The sequence below is a fragment of the Geotrypetes seraphini genome, chromosome 7 (genome assembly GCF_902459505.1).
Source record: "Geotrypetes seraphini chromosome 7, aGeoSer1.1, whole genome shotgun sequence".
Lineage (NCBI taxonomy): Eukaryota > Metazoa > Chordata > Amphibia > Gymnophiona > Dermophiidae > Geotrypetes > Geotrypetes seraphini.
Window position 1 is genome coordinate 78,961,232 of NC_047090.1, and position 19,198 is coordinate 78,980,429.

The window sequence follows — 19,198 nt, forward strand, 5'->3', positions numbered from 1 at the left end:
TAACAAATTATACACAATAATAAGCTCTTAAAATGCAACATACTTATCAAGCAGTTGCAGATAATGAAACAATAATCAGCTATCAACAATTTGTTGGCACTTTCACTTTTGTTTCTTTATAAAATTTCCAATACAGAATACCACAGTTATGTATCTAGACAGTGAGAATGTTAATGGAGTAATGACTGTTCTACTGACCAGGTGATGGAATTAGTAGTGATTTCAGTGCTTCGAAAACAAATGCACAAACCTCAAATCAGAGGTGAGACTGGAAAGTGACAATTTTTGCTGAACTTACAGATGGTGAAGAATGGGTCCTGGCCAGCATGCAGCATTATTTCCATTCTTCGGTCAAACAGAGAACAAGTGCTTTTGTTGATCTGTAAACTTACTGATATAATTTTCCACAGTTTTAACCTTTTTAAATATCTTACAGTGCTTTTTTGCAACTATATTGCTTTTTGATAATTTTTATTTTTTCATTTAAAAGTATTTTTAAAAATATTGTTTCTACTTCACTATGCCCTAAGCTTTGGCCTCACTCCATTCTAGGACACAAACCCCACCATGCCCACCTAGCAGTAGTCAATTTAGTGTTATCTAGAACTAAGACTGAAAACTAGATGCATTTCCTTGTCTACATTCAATCATTTCAACTACAGTAATGCTGGTAGAATGGCAGGCTTAAATTTTATACTGGAAACACCTCTTGACAAAAATACACAAGCAAAATATAGGGAACAAAAAGTCAAGAAAAAATCCTCTTATGAAACATTTGGTAGAACACATATTTACATATACACATTCTCAACATAGTCGCATTCATTTGCATAATTATATATTAATAACAGAAAATTTTCACGTCTGCAAAGTACAGTACATCCTTATTCAAAATAGGGAAGGGAATAATTTTGAGTCAAAATAAACTCCAGTGTAATCCAGACACTTATCCCACTTTCTGTGGATTAGCAGCCCGTACTCCTTGCTCATATGTGATCCGTTGTGTAATTAAATACTGTGCAGCCTGTGTTGCAGCTGGTGTTCCAGTTATGGTTACTTTCCGATTCCTTGTGCCAGGTACAAATTCTCCTTTTTTGGAGATTTGTATCCTTGCACCAGTCAACTCTTGGTATTCTACTAATGTTTTCCCTCCTTTTCCAAGTATTGCACCAACTAAGTTTTCTGGCACTGCTATTTCAACTACATCCTTGGATCCATCTGTGGATTTTTCTGTTCCTAAGATAGCACTGGCTGCAAGTGGGGAAGCAGCTCCAAAATATCCATTGGTGGCAGCAGTAGCAGCAGCCAAGCTACCTAATGCAAATGTCCCCGCCGCACCACCAGGGGTGCTGCCACCGGCTGAGGCTTCACTTGCATAGGTGGCCAACAGGTTGGCTGCTGCTGCTGCTGCTGGGTTGGCACTGGCAGCTGCTGCAGCCAAAGCCCCTGTTGCTGCAGCCTGACTTAAGCCTAAACCTAGTGTGTTTAGATTATATCCATAGCTGGCTAAAGTATTAAGTGCAGAAGTGATAGCTACCAGGTCATTGCCTGTGAAACCAGACAAAACTGCTGGAAAGGCTGCAACTCCAGCAAGATTAGCATGTCCTAAGAGCCCTGCAGCAGCTGCAGCAGTTGGTAACACTTCTGCAGTGTTTGCGTAAGGAGATCCAGTTGGGTTGGAATTGGCCACAGGACCAGTAACATTCGCATAGCTAATATTGAGGCAGCTGCCACTCTGAGGGTCTTCTTGTATCTTCTGGATGATTAGTTCCACAGCTTTTCGGTTTTGTTCAGGTTCCCCACTCACAGTAACAACCCTCTCTTGCAAGTTGATCCCATCAGGTTTCTGGGAAAGCTGCACCCAAGCCCCTGACTGCTCCATTATAGCCTTTACTGTAGCACCTCCCTTACCTATTATCAGACCAGCTGTGCTGTTGGGAACTATAATCTTTACCTGTAATTAAAAAAAAAAGAAAAAAACAATGTAAGTCAATGCCTTCTAGTTAATTCAAAACAAAAATATACCATATATTCAAAAATCCTATACAAAGGAAAATAATTTGCAATTAAATTAAAAATCTGCAAACATATGAACCATTAATAAGTCCTCAACAATATAGTAAAAAGTTTTTACTAATATATAAAGAGATTATGTACTTACCCTGGTAAGCTCTTTTCCAGTAAATAGGTGAGACATTCTAGACAGATTGGTTGTGTCCCCACGGCTGCATGCCATCTGCAGAAGGAATCCACTCCAGATTTTTTTTCTGTACCCTGCTGTACTTCACTGAGCTCCTTAGTTCCACCTACAGTTAGTACCCAAGCACCAAGAGCCACTAAATAAACATGAAGTAGAGACACCTATGACAATCAAGTTCAGCAACAACAATTTCTGCTCAAGAAGTAGCAGTAGAACATCAACTGCAAACAGCCAACAAAGGCCATCATGGAGCACAGAAACTACTCTCGCAGAGAAAAGTAACATATATACAATATACTTCCCAGCCCCCAAGGGCTGAAAGACATGCAAGAAACAACTTGGAGAAGCATAAACAGACAAACAGTAGGCAGGCACAGGAAGGACAGGGAGGGAGTGTATAATGTCTCACCTATCTATTGGAAAAGAGCTTACCAGGGTAAGTACATAATTTTTTTTCCAGTGTAATAGGTGAGACATTCTGGACAGATGGGACGTACAAAAGCAGTCCCCAAACAGCAAGGGTAAGACCCATAGAGCCAAAAGCAGAGTCCTGTCTCGCCACCACATCCACTCTGTGAAACTTGGCAAATGTGTGTAAAGAGGACCACGTTGCCGCCCTGCAGAGCTCCTCTGGGTAAACAGCTCTAGCTTCAGCCTATGAAGTCACCACACTCCTGGTAAAATGCACCTTGACAGAAATGGGAGACTGTTTCCCAGAAAAAATATAGGCTGACAAAATGGTCCTACAGATCCATTTGGAAATTGTGGGCTTAGAAGTGGGATCACCTCGCTTAACAGAATGAATCAGCCCAAACAGATAGTCAGAAACTCAGAATTTGTTAGTGACCTCCAGGTAGCAAAGAAACACTCTGCACACATCAAGTTTCCTCTAAAAGCGATCTTGTGTCTTGGAACCAGTAGGCTGACAAGCAAGCAAACACACATCCTGATGAGCATGGACACCAGATATTTTCCTGCTCACTTCTAAATTTGATTTGTATTGAATGTTCTATTTATGTGATAGAACTACCAGCCGTTGAGATGCCGAAACACTGTCAGTGTCGAGTCTTCAAGTCCTCACAGTGCTGCTATCAATAAAGTGAACTTTGAACTTTACACCTGTGACTGAATTATTGACATTTCATCCTCATGACACCTTTGTTGTGCCTGAACATGGAAAGCCAAAATCACCTTCAACAGGAAGGAAGGAATCATACATAGAGAAATTCCAGTCTCCAAGATGCGGAGGAATGGTTCCTTACAAGAAAGAGCCAGGAGTTTCGAGACACATCGTCCTAAGATAATAGTGACCAGAAACAAGGTCTTGAGCATGAAATCCAAGAGGGGAGCCTTGGTGATGCTAGACAGCACCAGTTTGAGGTCCCAGGAAGGGAATGGTTGTTTAACCAGCAGGCTGATGTGAAGAGCCCCCTTCAGAAATCTAGCGACATCAGGATGAGTCACCAAAGAGGAACAACGATCCCAGGCTCTAAAACAAGATAAACTGGCTACCTGGACCCAAAGAGATGCTACATTGAGGTCTTTATCAAGACTAGCCTGAAGAAAGGCAAGAATCACCAAGATCATAACCGAATAAGAATCCACCTGGTCCTGAGCGCACCAATGTTGGAAAGCCTTCCATACCTTAGTGTATGCAGAAACTGTGGGTGACTTCTTAGTCTTGAGAAGAGTGGCAATGACCATATCAGAATAGCCTTTGTGTTCTAAGGCTGTGAACTCAAGAGCAATGGCGGAAGAGCAAAGCATCTCAGGTCCTTCACAGGGGTGGATCTGGGTCCAATCTGGACCCTGCTTAAGCAGGTCTGGATGGGCGCTCAGCCTAAGGCTGTGACCCTTGTGAAGACACAGCAGATCTGCATACCACAGTCTGCAAGGCCAATCAGAAGCCATCAGAATGATGTGGCCTGGATGGACTACGATCTGGCGAATGACTCAGCCTATCATGAGACAGGAAGGAAAGACATACAGGAGAAGCTCCTGAGGTCACAGCTGCACTCAAGCATCGAGACCCTCTCTTCCAGTTTCAGATCTTCGACTGAAGAAATTATCTATTTTCTCATTCTTTGCTGTGGCCATGAGAGCGAAGTGGAACTGACCCTAGCGCCACACTATGGTTTGGAATGCTGCTGAGAACAGGGTCCACTCATCCGGATCAAAAGTCTGTCTGCTGAGGAAGTCAGCTTGAACATCATTGACTCTTGTCACATGCGCTAGTAATAGCGCCTGGAGGAAGTGTTCCATCCACAGAAAAAGAAGGCAGGTTTCCTGAGCCAAAGGGGTGCTCTTTGTATCTCCATGGCGATTGACATAGGCTACTGTTGTCACAGTGCAGAGAAGATCCTGACCGCTTGGCCCTAAAGAGTCTTCTGCAATCGTATCAGAGTCATCCGAATGGCTCTCAGCTTCAACCAGTTGATTGACTATTTCCTCTGAGAGGGTGACCAACACCCCTGGATGGGACAACGATTGCAGTGGGCTCCCCAGCCCTGAAGGCTTGCATCTGGCATCATTAGAATCCAAGAAGCAATCCGCAATGGAACGCTCTTGCAGAGAGCCAGTGGGAGAAGCCACCAAGCCATGCTGGCTTGAGCCTCCAGAGTCCAGGGAAGACAGAGGTCTGTACAGCATCCCTGTGTGGAGCCCAGTGAGAGAATAAGGCATGCTGGAAAGGATGCATGTGTGCTCTTGTCCAAGGAACTACATCCAACGTGGCAGCCATGGACCCCAGACGTGAAGAAAGTCCCATGCTGAAGGAGCCGGCTGTTCCAGAAGGGAAGAAATATGGGCACTCAGTTTCTGTCTGCATGCTTCTGGAAGATAGGCGCAACCCACAGCCATGTCAGAGAGAATGCCCAGATATTCCAAAGATGGCGTTGGTGTCAGATTGTTCTTCCTGTAGTTCACCATTCAGCTCTCTTGAACCAGATCCACCATGCATCGACCCTCGACCAACAAGGGAGCCCTGATTAGCTAGTCGTCCAAGGAAAGGTGTACCTGCAGACCCATTTTCTGTAAGTAATCTGCCACGACCACCATCACTGGTAATGATGTTTCAATACACGAAACCGCAAGAAATTGTGGTGGGCTGGAAATATCAGAATGTGCAATCCAGAGAGGCGAGGAACTCTCCCAGAGCCACTGCTGCAATGACCGATTTCACTGTCTTCATGCGAAAACACGGAACCTTGAGAGCCATATTGACATGCTGAAGATCCAGAATAGGCCTCCAACCTTTGGAGCCTTTCTTTGATACAATAAAGTATATAGAGTATACTTGAATATCCAGCAAGCGGTGAACAGTGGTTTGAACCTGGAACGCTCTGTCCGGTCGACCTGCGGGAGAGTCCACAAACCAAGCCGCCAGAGGTCGGGCAAATTCCAGCTTGTAGCCCAACTGAATAATATCCGAGACCCAGTGGTTGGACAAAATGTGAACCCAGGCGGGCAGGAATGCTGAGAATCTGTCCCCTATCTGCTGATCTCCTTGGCCTGGCTGCATTACGCCCATTTAGCATAGGGTGCAGAATCGGAGGTGGAGGGCTGGGATAGCCTGTAGCTGGCATCCTGTTGCCAGGAGCCCTGGGAAAATCTCTGCGATGTGGCAGTTGTATATGAGTGGGTTTGCTGGGAGCCATGAAATTAGAGTGACCAGAACTCTAGAGGTCCTGGGTCTGCCATCGAGCAGGCTCCACCACAGAATTCATGAGGTCGTCCAGGTCCTTGCCCAATAATAACTGCCCCTTAAAGGGAGGTCTAGCCAAAATAGTCTTGGAAGTGGAATTACTAACCCACTGCCTGATTTAGAACATTCTGCAGGCAAAATAGGAGTATGTTGATACTTTTGCCAAAATCCACATAAGGCCATACAATGCGGCAGCAACATTTGATCCAGCTGAAAGAAGTTGTGCACTGCTGAGAGACAGGTACATGTGACAAAGGATACTGCCAAAGCAGCATTTTTTGCCTAAAGCAGCTGCATCAAAAAGTTTCCGGAGGACTACATCCACACGGTGGTCCTGCATATCTTTAAGCACTACACCACCTTCACTGGGTAGAGAGGTGCGCTTAGTTACCTGCACAACCAAAGAATCCACACTAGGCTGACCGAGAAGCTGCTGGCACTCCTGTGCCAGAGGATATGAGCGAGACATGACTCTTGCTAGCCAAAGAACACCTTCTGGAAAGCCATTCTTCTCCGATATGAGAACACTTGTATCAGGGTGTCAGGGAAAAGAAGCAGACTATAAGCACACACTACAAATCCAAGAGGAAGAAGTGGATGGAGCCAGCTGAGCGACTAAATTCAACTCCTGCAAAGATTATGAAATAAGAACTGACAAAGCTACAGACATAAAGAAAACGCAAAACAATGGTAACGTCCCCAGGTTCCAAAACCCCCAAGGGATCCGCAGATCCAGCACACAGTCCCTGCACCCTCATCTCAGGAAGCACTGCATCTGTAAATAAGTGGTCATCAAGCTGGTCATCATCATAAGGATCTCCCAGATCAGGATCAGGCAATGGCTGACTAAATCAAGGACATGCCCATAGAAGCAATGCCAAAAACAGATGCATCTGAGGTGGAGCAGGACAGTGAAGGGGAAGAATGGCGGCTTTGAAACTCATTCCACAAATGTTTCATAAATTCTGAGAAAGCCTCTGGCTCCTGGGGCATAGAGTCACCCTCAGATGACTTAACTTGACATTTCTTAGGCTGCGGAGAATCCGCAGCCAGGCACATAGATCTAGCAGGCGTGTCAAGCCCAGAAAATAAAGAAGGCTGCCCCACTGGGCTAGCTGTTTTGTCACCTTCTTAAGCATGGGAGAGGCTAAGCTTGGTACTGCCCCTTTCCTGGCTGTACTACACGGCATGTGGCACAAAGACACATTTAATGTGCTAAATTTGCGCATTCCTGGCAAGAATTCACATTTGGAGAGCCCAAGGATTCCATCCCAACATGATCTGAAGCAAAAACTACAGTTTTGGAGAAGCAGGGAGCTTTAGAAAAAAAAGATCTCTAAAAATCCAAGATGGCCATCGCTAAAAAATTTGTGCCAAAATCACAATGTTTTTCACATTAAACAAAGTGCAAAAATGGTGATTTTAGGATTTTTCAGGTTGGGGAACAAAGGGGGACATGCAGAAATCCTTAAAACTTTGATTTTCAAACCTCTTCCGATTCACCTCACAGGAGTGACAGCCATTATTCACTGTGACCTGAGTAGTAATGTGCTGCAGCCTCTCAGCTTTCTAACAGTAGTTGGAATTAGAGAATCACTTCCTCATGCTGGGAATGCCTCTTCGACGCCAATCTTCAGGCTGCCTATGCCTGACCATCTCCACTCCTGTGGATTGACGAACGTGCTCAGGGACAGTCGGAGGTGAGAAGATGCAGCTGGCACTTTGCGAGACACTGCTAAGTCTCCTACAGAAACTCAACAATCTATGCTCAAACCTTTGTTTGGCAGGAGAAAGACGAGGATGGCCCTCAGCTCCTGTGAAGTAAATGCAGGCTGGCTGAAAGGTACCACCAGGGATTGGCCTGTCAGCTGCAGACCAAATTCTGTGTGATTTCAATGCATGCAGAGCTGAATAATCACTCCGAGCACAGGAAACCCTGAAAAGAGGGGCAAAAAACACCAAATAAAATAATAAAAGGGAGAGAGCAGAACAAACACACTCCTGCTGGCATGCGTGCAAAAGGGAAAAACTGTAGGTGGAGCTAAGAAGCCCAGTGAAGTACAGCAGAGGCACAGAGGAACAATCCGGAGTGGATTACTTCTGCAGATGGCACGCGGCCATGGGGATACAACCCATCTATCTAGAATGTCTCACCTATAGCACTGGAAAGCTTATTTACTTGTATAAAAGTTATCTGTTCGGCGCAGCCCCATTTAGTCTTGCACCGACTTTACTACCTTAAACGAGAACCTCAAGTTAAATTTTCAAAATTTCAAATATCCAGTAATGAAATCTAGTCAATTCTTTTCTACAGTTCAAAAGCTCTGTTGAGAACTGCAGAAAAAAATGATTAGATCTCGTTGTTGGATGTTTGAAATTTTAAAACTTGTCAAATGTGACTCGGACAAGAGGTCATGGACTGAAATTGAGGGGCAACAGGCCCAGGACAAATGTCAGAAGGTTCTGTTTCACACAACGAGTGGTGGACGCTTGGAATGCTCTCCCAGAGGAGGTTGTGACGAAAACCACCATTCTGGGATTCAAGGGCAAGTTGGATGCACACCTTCTTGCAAATCACATTGAGGGATACAGGTAAAACAGGGTCTTCATCAGAGAGCACCTGGCTTGGCCTCCGTGTGTGCGGGTCGCCAGACTAGATGGACCTAAGGTCTGATTCGGTGAAGGCATTTCTAATGTTCTTATGTAAGGGCCCTTTTTACGAAGCTGTGGTAGAGATTCTCCCAGGGCAAATGTACCAAAACCCATTTATTTCCTATGGGCTTCAGTGCATTTGCCGCTGGAGAATCACTACTGTGGCTCTGTAAAAGGGATCTTAAATTTGAGATTCTCATAGCATCATATGCCCCTAAAGCAGGCGTATGCTGAAATGTGGCTGCGTTGGGCAGGTGATTTTTGTACCAGAACATGAACTATACATTATTAAAGACTTTTTACAATATCGCTTTGTTTTCTTGACTTTTCAAACTCTATTTTTTTTTTTTTTTACTGTTGTCTGTTTTTTCATCTCTCTGTAACACCATTAATAAGTTCTGTCAATAGAAATATAACTAGTTCTTTAAATTTTGTGCCTTCTATTAGTGTAATGAAATAGAAAGGAAAATACATATTCATAGCTAAAAGAAGGCAAAGTCACTCATCTGTAGCAGGTGTTCTCCAAGGACAGCAGGATGAACATCCACATTGATGGGTGATGTCAAACAATGAAGCCCCACAAAGGAACCACCCTGCGGCGTCTTAATGACGTTTTTGAGAGTGGAATACCATGCATGCGTATACCTTCCCACCTGTCATCATCATGTGAGATCAAGCCAGTCTGATACTATTATCTTAAAGCAGTGATTCTCAAACCTGTCCTGGGGGAACCCCAGGCAGTTAGGTTTTCAGGAGATCCTTAATGAATATTCATTGTGGATATCTTGAAAACCCGATTGGCTAGGAGTCCCCCAGGATAGGTTTGAAAACCACTGCCTTCAGAGAATACAAATCCAAGGGGAGATGGGCAGGTTAGTGTGGATATTCATTCTAGGAGAAAACCCGTGACAGATGAGTAACTTCACTTTCTCCAAGGACAAGCAGGATGAAAAACCATACTAATAAGAATCGCTAGCTATCAGGCCGTGTAAAGCAAATGTATAGGGGAAGTAAAAGGCCTGCAACAAACAAAGCCTAGTGAAAAAACACAACAAGATATATGATATAAATATGTTTTGTATCATGATCTTTTTTAACAACCTAAAACAAACAAAATGGTCATAGGGGATGGGGGCAGTTGGATTCCAGACTCCAAATAAGCACTGAAGGACTGTCTGACCAAACTAGCTCTCATGTCGGGAGACTTGTTCCAAGCACTAGTGAGAGATTATTTTGAATGTGTACTGAGTACCACATTGCAGTCCTGCAATCTTCTTTATAAAGGCTGATCTCAGGTGGGCTACCAAAACAGCCATGGCTCTAACACTGAGCCGTGACTTGACCTTCCAGAGATAGCCCAGCCTGGGTGTTAAGTGAAAGAGATGTAGTCTGCTAGCCAACTGGAAAAATGTGCATTTACCGATTGATGTCCCTATCCTGTTGGGATCAAAAGAAACAAAAAGCTGAGTGAACTGCCTAAAGGCTTTAGTTTACTCCAGATTGACGGTCAAGGCTCTGTTGAAGTCCAGAATGTGCACTGCACTTTTGCCTAGATGGGCATAAAGCCTGAGGAAAAATGCTGGTAGAATAATTGACTGGTTAAGATGAAATTCCTTTACCACTTTGGCAAGGAACTTAAGATGTGTAGACAGAACTACTTTGCTGTGATAAAATCCTGAATAAGAACATAACTAGGCAGGTAAAGAAAGGGAAGAAATCCTTTTTTAAATATGTTAATGACCGGAAGAAGAACACAAGCGGTATTGGGTGCCTAAAGAAATCTGACGGCAACTTTACAGATTCGGACGCAGACAAAGCAGAACTACTCAACAACTACTTCTGCTCAGTCTTCACCTGCGAGGCACCAGGATCCGGTTCTCAGCTACAGACAAAGGGGAATTTGGAGGACCCATTCCGGGACATGGAATTTACTGCGAGCGAAGTCTACCAAGAATTATCAAAATTAAAAGTAAACATAGCTATGGGCCCGGACGATCTACACCCTAGAGTAACATGGTAACATAGTAACATAGTAGATGACAGCAGATAAAGATCCGAATGGTCCATCCAGTCTGACCAACCTGATTCAATTTAAATTTTTAAATTTTCTTCTTAGCTATTTCTGGGCAAGAATCCAGTACTGTGCTTGGGTTCCAATTGCCGAAATCTCTGTTAAGACTTACTCCAGCCCATCTACACCCTCCCAGCCATTGAAGCCCTCCCCAGCCCATCCTCCACCAAATGGCCATATACAGACACAGACCATGCAAGTCTGCCCAGTACTGGCCTTGTTCACTATTTAATATTATTTTCTGATTCTAAATCTTCTGTGTTCATCCCACGCTTCTTTGAACTCAGTCACAGTTTTACTCTCCACCACCTCTCTCGGGAACGCATTCCAGGCATCCACTACCCTCTCCGTAAAGTAGACTTTCCTAAAATTGCCCCTGAATCTACCACCCTTCAACCTCAAATTATGTCCTCTGGTTTTACCATTTTCCTTTCTCTGGAAAATATTTTGTTCTACGTTAATACCCTTCAAGTATTTGAACGTCTGAATCATATCTCCCCTGTCTCTCCTTTCCTCTAAGGTATACATATTCAGGGCTTCCAGTCTCTCCTCATACGTCTTCTGGCGCAAGCCTCCTATCATTTTCTTCGCCCTCCTCTGGACCGCCTCAAGTCTTCTTACGTCCTTCGCTAGATACGGTCTCCAAAACTGAACACAATACTCCAAGTGGGGCCTTACCAATGACCTGTACAGGGGCATCAACACCTTTTTCCTTCTACTGACTACGCCTCTCTTTATACAGCCCAGCATCCTTCTGGCAGCAGCCACTGCCTTGTCACACTGTTTTTCGCCTTAGATCTTCAGACACTATCACCCCAATGTCCCTTTCCCCGTCCGTGCATATCAGCTTCTCTCCTCCCAGCATATACGGTTCCTTCCTATTATTAGTCCCCAAATGCATTACTCTGCATTTCTTTGCATTGAATTTTAGTTACATTAGACCATTCCTCTAACTTTTGCAGATCCTACTAGGAGTTACGATAGACAGATGTTGCACAATGCAGCCCCAGATCAACAAAACAACCCAGAAAGCTTTTCTAACCATGAGAAATCTCCGTAAAATCAGAAAATTCTTTGACCAAGCACAATTTAGACTAATCGTCCAATCCCTAGTCTTAGGTCTGCTGGATTATTGCAACTCCCTATATCTTCCTTGTCCAGCCATTATGATAAAACAACTCCAGACCATACAAAACACCGCCCTCAGATTGATCTACTCACTCAAAAAATATGAGCACATAACAACTGCCTTCTTAGACTCTCACTGGTTACCCATACAAGCACGAATCCAATTCAAATTCCACTGCCTGATAATCAAAGCATTACACGGCTCTTCCCCCTCCTATCTAAACAACCGCTTAAACCAAATCTCCACCTCAAGACACAGAAGAACCTCGAACCCTTTCGCCTTCCCCCCACTCAAAGGCACACAACGCAAGAAAATGTTTGACAACCTTCGGGCAACACAAGCAGCAAAAATCAACCATTCCATCTCCAATCTTATAATAATAATAATAATAACTTTATTTTTCTATACCGCAATACCACAAATCAGTTCAGAGCGGTTTACAGGATAAGAGACTGTACATTTACAGCGAAGTTACAGCTTAGTTATAGCGAAGTTACATCGAGGTTACAGCATATCGAAAAACAGTTCAGAGCGATTTATACAATGTAGGTGCAGAGAATTAGTTAACAATTATATGGTATAAACCAGTGACAATTACAAAATGATCCAATAATTGTTGCATGGGGGGAGGGGAAGGGTAGGGAGGGAGGCCAGGGAGGCCAGGGATTATTAGATTATTAGCTTATGACAATATCAGACAACTTCAAAACATTCAGAAAAGAAATCAAAACCCTGCTTTTCAAAAAATTCATCCAAATATCTTAACCCCTCCTCTTTTACCTCCAGAAGATTCACCTACCTTCAGATAACCTTCCCCCAAATTACCCACCTTAACACCTTCCAATTAAACAAATACCATAAATAGATTGTAACCTACCCTCTCTAACTGCATTCCATATGTATTTTTCATACAGTTCTTCACTGTCAGTTTAATTTCCATCCTATAAGTTCACATAGAATTTTTCTTTTTTCAACCATCTTTATTTTCTCTTCTTTATTAATTTCCAGGTACTTTAGTTAGATTTTGAGCCTTCGGGACAGTAAGAGAATTTTTTAAGTACCTTCTTACTTCTCATTTATAATCTTAATGTATATTTTTTTCAAACAGCTTAGAACCTAACGGATGTAGCGGTATATAAGAAATAAATTACATTACATTACATCCTTTTTCATATTTTCCACTCCCTCTTCGGTGTCTACTCTGTTACAAATCTTGGTATCATCTGCAAAGAGGCACACTTTTCCTTCTAACCCTTCACCAATGTCACTCACAAACATATTGAACAGGATTGGCCCCAGCACCGAACCCTGAGGGACTCCACTACTCACCTTTCCTTCCTTCGAGCGACTTCCATTAACCACCACCCTCAGGCGTCTGTCCGACAGCCAGTTTCTGACCCAGTTCACCACTTTGGGTCCTAACTTCAGCCCTTCTAGTTTGTTTAACAGCCTCCTATGAGGAACTGTATCAAAGGCTTTGCTGAAATCCAAGTAAATTACATCTAGCATATGTCCTTGATCCAGCTCTCTGGTCACCCAATCAAAAAATTCAATCAGGTTCGTTTGGCACAAATTACCTTTTGTAAAGCCATGTTGCCTTGGATCCTGTAACCCATTAGATTCAAGGAAGTACACTATTCTTTCTTTCAGCAACACTTCCATTATTTTTCCAACAACCGAAGTGAGGCTTACCGGCCTGTAGTTTCCTGCTTCATCCCTGTGACCACTTTTATGAATAGTGACCACATCTGCTCTCCTCCAATCCCCAGGAATCACTCCCGTCTCCACAGATTTGTTGAACAAGTCTTTAATAGGACTCGCCATTACCTATTTGAGCTCCTTTAGTATCCTGGGATGGATCCCGTTTGGTCCCATCGCTTTGTCCACCAAGTTGCTTATAAACACCCTCCTCCGTGAACGGCGCAGAATCTACTTTGCCAGACAATCTCGGTCCTTCTCCAGGATTTTCTTCTGTGAACACAGAACAGAAGTATTTGTTTAGCACATTTGCTTTCTCCTCATCACTCTCCACATATTGGTTCCCAGCATCTTTTAGCCTAGCAATTCCATTTTTCATCTTCCTCCTTTCACTAATATATCTGGAAAAAGTTTTGTCTCCCTTTTTTACATTTTTAGCCATTTGTTCTTCCGCCTGTGCTTTCGCCAGACGTATCTCTCTCTTGGCTTCTTTCAGTTTCACCCTGTAGTCCTTTCTGCTCTCCTCTTCTTGGTTTTTTTTATATTTCACGAACGCCAACTCTTTCGCCTTTATTTTCTCAGCCACTAGGTTGGAGAACCATATCGGCTTCCTTTTTCTCTTGTTTTTATTGATTTTCTTCACATAAAGGTCCGTAGCCATTTTTATCGCTCCTTTCAGCTTAGACCACTGTCTTTCCACTTCTCTTATGTCCTCCCATCCTAACAGCTCTTTCTTCAGGTAATCTCCCATTGCATTAAAGTCCGTATGTTTGAAATCTAGGACTTTAAGTATCGTGCGGCTGCTCTCCACTTTAGCCGTTATATGAAACCAAACCGTTTGATGATCGCTACTTCCCAGGTGAGCACCCACTCGAACATTAGAGATACTCTTTCCATTTGTGAGGACCAGATCCAATATCGCTTTTTCCCTTGTGGGTTCCGTCACCATTTGTCTGAGCAGAGCCTCTTGAAAGGCATCCACAATCTCCCTACTTCTTTCCGATTCCGCAGACGGAACATTCCAGTCCGCATCTGGCAGGTTGAAATCTCCCAACAGTAGAACCTCCTCTTTCCTTCCAAACTTTTGGATATCCACAATCAGATCCTTATCAATTTGCTGCGATTGAGTCGGAGGTCTGTAGACTACACCCACGTAGATAGAAGTTCCATCTTCTCTTTTCAGAGCAATCCATATCGCTTCTTCCTCTCCCCAGGTCCCTTGCATTTTGGTCGCTTGGATATTGATCTTTACATAGAGAGCTACTCCTCCACCTTTTTGACCATCTCTGTCCTTCCTAAAAAGATTATATTCCGGTATGTTTGCTCCCATCCATGCGATTCACTGAACCATGTCTCTGTGATAGCGACAATATCTAGATCTGCCTCTAACATCAGGGCTTACAGATCATGAACTTTGTTGCTTAGACTGCGGGCATTTGTGGTCATCGCTTTCCAACTATTTTTCAGCGATTATCTCCTTTTGCGTATGGATTTTTGTTTCGTTTCACTTTCCGTTGCAATACTAAGAAATGAATTGCTGATATTGTTTATGTTGCAGTCTTTACTACTATCACATCTTTTCTTTTGCCGGGGGTGGTCTCTATAATTGTCCTTTGTACATACACCACCCCCACTTTCTAGTTTAAATGCCTAGTAAAATATTGTCTAAATTTCTCTGCAAGGTTTCTTTTTCCTGCTGTAGTAATATGTAGCCCATCAGTGCAATATAGCTTCTTGTCCTTCCATGTATTTCCCCATCCTCCTATGTACCTGAAGCCTTCTTGACGACACCAGGCTTTGAGCCATCTATTAAAGTCCTCTGTGTTTTTCACTCTTTGCTCTCCCTTTCCATATGCAGGCAGTATTTCAGAAATAGCTAAAGTCTTTACAAAAGGTTTCACACCCTCACCAAGCTCCCGAAAATCTTTCTGTGCTGCAAGTTGTTGGCCAGGTCATTTGTTCCCAGATGGATGACAACATCAGTGTTAAAATCCTTAGTTTCTTCCTTAATTATAGTCTGTATTTGCCTGGAACTCCTGGTAGTTGAGGATCCTGGAAGACATTTCACTATTTTGGTCTCTTCGCCTTGTGTTCCAAAGTTAATGCCTCTGATGATGGAATCCCCCAACAGTAATAGTTTTCTGTTTTGGGCTTTTTTATTTGTGCTTAGGGTGCGCTTGTTCTCTTGAGTTACCTTCATTGGTTCCAGTCCCACCTCCCTTCTGTTTTCTTGAGTATCGCAGTGCACTAGTGGAGCGAAGGAATTCTGTAGAGGTAATATTTGTGAAGGTGGATGTTTCTGTGTTACATGTTGCAGTCTTCCTGAGCCTACTGTGACCCATTTATTCCTGGGCTGTTTTATTCTTTGAGGTAGAGGTGGTAAGTTGGTATGATTTTGTGGAGCGATAGAAGCTGCTTTAATTCTATTTAGTTCCTGTTTAAGTTTACAGAGCTCCTCCTTAATATTAGCAAGTTGAAGACAGATGGAACAAGCCTTAAGCCTCCAAATAGTATGTCTTGGAATTAAAGCACCACAGTGATTGCATAGAATAAAGGTCATCTTGATTGGTTGTGAAGTGACTTGATTTGAGTAGTCCTGATTATTTGGGTCTCTATATATGAAAAGTGGTCCCTGGGGTTGGTGGGACTATAAGTCTTACCCTTATTCCTATGAAGGGAAAGGAAAGAAGAAATACAATTTAACAAAGGAAAGACAAGGGTTTATTTTTTTTGTGTTTTTTTTTTTTTTAAATAAGAAACAGGGAGGAGAAGAGAAATTAAGCAGATATAATGCTGAAAACCAGTGAAAAGGGCAGAATATGAAATGCTGAGCACTTAGCTTTCTGAACTTCACAGGGCAGCCTTGTTCACAGCACTGTCGTTCACAGGGCAGTCTTGTTCACAGCACTTCGAGAACTGAGTGATGTTCTGGCAGAGCTGTTAGCTGTGCTCTTCAATATTTCCCTAAGCGAGGGAAAAGTTCCCCTGGACTGGAAAACTGCCAATGTTATCCCGCTCCACAAAAAGGGATGCAGGTCAGAGGCTGAAAATTATAGACCGGTGAGTCTCAATAGTGAGTAAACTCATGGAGAAGTTGACAAGAACAGATTGGACACATTTCTGGATGACGAAAGATTAAGGGATCCCCACCAGCATGGCTTTACAAAGGGAAGGTCTTGTCAATCCAACCTGATAAGCTTCTTTGACTGGGTAACAAAAAAACTGGATGAGGGTGAGTCCCTGGATACCATGTATTTAGACTTTAGCAAGGCTTTTGATATTGTTCCACACCGTAGGTTATTGAACAAGATGAACTCGTTAGGACTAGGAAAAACACTGACAGCATGGGTACAAGACTGGCTTAGCGGCAGACTTCAAAGAGTAATGGTGAACGGTATTCCCTCAAAAACATCAAAAGTGACCAGCGGAGTGCCACAGGGTTTGGTCTTGGGCCCGATGCTATTTAATATCTTTGTTAGGGATCTAACTCAGGGACTTCGAGGCAAAATTACATTATTTGCTGATGATGCTAAACTATGCAACATTGTGGGCAGGGCAACAGAACCTGATAGCGCAACCAGGCCCAGCACTATGGAGCAGGACCTGCTTTTATTGGAACAATGGTCCAGTACTTGGCAACTAAACTTTAATGCCAAAAAATGTAAAGTAATGCATCTTGGGAGCCCATGCAGAACATACACCTCGAATGGTGAAAACTTAGCAAGAACCACTGCAGAAAGGGACTTGGGAGTTCTCATCCGGGAAGATATGAAAGCTGCCAATCAGTTGGAGAAAGCTTCAGCAAAGGCAAGACAAATGCTGGGTTGCATCAGAAGGAGCTTTATCAGCCGAAAGCCTGAAGTCATACTACCGTTATACAGATCCATGGTGAGACCTCACCTGGAGTACTGTGCCCAGTTTTGGAGGCCACATTATCAAAAGGATGTGAAGAGAATGGAGTCGATCCAGAGAATGGCCACTAGGATGGTCTCAGGACTTAAAGACATCCCATATGAAGAACGTCTGACCAGACTGCGCTTATATTCTCTCGAGAAGCGCAGAGAAAGGGGGGACATGATAGAAACATTGAAGTGGAGGAAGAAGTCTTTTTTCTTACGGGTCCCACGGCAACAAGAGGGCATCCACTAAAACTTAAGGGGGGAAGATTTCATGGTGACACCAGGAAATACTTCTTCACCAAATGGGTGATTGATCGATGGAATAAACTTCCACGCCAGGTGGTCAAGGCTAGTAGCGTGCTCGACTTCAAAAGTCGATGGGACAAACAGGTGGGGGTGCTACAGAGTTATGCATAAAAGATGGGTACTCCAGGGAGGGAGGGTTCTTGAGTAGGCAGACTTATTGGGCCGCCGGCCCTCTTCTGTCGTCATACTCTATGTTTCTATACTGGGATAGACCGAAGGTCAATCTAGAACAGGATTAGTGAATGACACAGAGACAAATTTGTCCCAGTCCCCTCAGGAACTCAATTTCCCCATCACTATGAGTTTTGTCACTATCCCTGTCTCTACCCCTATTCATGTAAGCTCTGCCTTAATCGCACAAGCCTCAAACACTTATGATTTTAAAATGTTTGAGGCTTGTGCAGATGAGGATGGAGCTTGCAGGAATGGGGCAGAGACAGGAAAATAACTCGTGGAGGCAGGATAGCAAAATGAGTCTCCATGTCATTCTCTACCCAGGATCCTGTTTCCAACAGTGGCCAGCCCAGGTCACAAATACCTGGCATGATCCAGTTTGGCATGATGAAATAGTTTTTATGCTGCTTATCTTAGGAATAAACAATAGATTTTCCCAAGTAAATATGGACTTTTTTTTTAGAAAATTATCCAAACCTTTTTTTAAAACCTGATAAGCTAACTGCTTTTACCACATTCTCTGCAATCACATTCTAGAGTTTAATTACATGCTGAGTGAATAAATATTTCCGCTGGTTTATTTTACATTTACTACTTAGCTCAATATGTACCTCCTTAGTTCTAGTATTTTTGGAAAGAGTAAACAAAAGAATCATATCTACCTGATCCACTGTACTCAGTATTTTATAGACTTCTATCATAGAGAAACATGATGGAAGATAAAGGCCAAATAGTCCATTCAGCTTGCCCATACACAACATCCACTATCTCCTCCTCTCCCTAAGAGATCCCACATGCGTGTCCCATGCTTTCTTGAACTCAGACACAGTCTTTGCCTCCACCACCTCTACCGGGAGACTATCCCATGCATCTATCAACCTTTCTGTAAAAAATGTATTTCCTTAAATTACTCCTGAACCTATCACTTCTTAACTTCATCCTATGCCCTCTCATTCCAGAGCTTCCTTTCAAATGAGACTGGCCTCATGCATATTTATGCCATGTAGGTATTTAAATGTCTCTGTCTCACAAGAAAAAAATAGAAATAGAAAAAATCCCAAAATTTAACTACAAAATATTACTCACCAGAGATGGGTTACACTCCCCCGATAACCATTTCACAAACCAGTGGAGAAAAAGCCTCAAAAATTTCAATGCAGCAGTAAACAACTTCAATACTGTTTTAAGTTCAAGCTGCTTATGTACTATCACTAGCAAAAAAACTCCACCACCACTGAAATATAATTATCAAAAGGGTAATATACCCATCACTGTGCATAGGAAAAGCAAAAAAAGTTTTACTTAGCTTGGGACCATGGTCTGAAATGCCGTGCTGTACTGGTAGAAAATGTCTGGCCAGACTATA

At 43.1% G+C, this 19,198-nt stretch overlaps 1 protein-coding gene across 1 annotated transcript in view; it reads right to left on the reverse strand.

The window, feature by feature from the left end:
- The window catches only part of NOVA1 (NOVA alternative splicing regulator 1), a 203,712-nt gene that overhangs the window by 1,212 nt on the left and 183,302 nt on the right, over nucleotides 1-19,198 (reverse strand). The window contains 1 exon segment of the mRNA XM_033951528.1: nucleotides 1-1,954. This exon segment is cut by the window's left edge and continues 1,212 nt beyond it. Coding sequence (XP_033807419.1) covers nucleotides 947-1,954 — 1,008 coding nt within the window. The 3' untranslated portion in view covers nucleotides 1-946.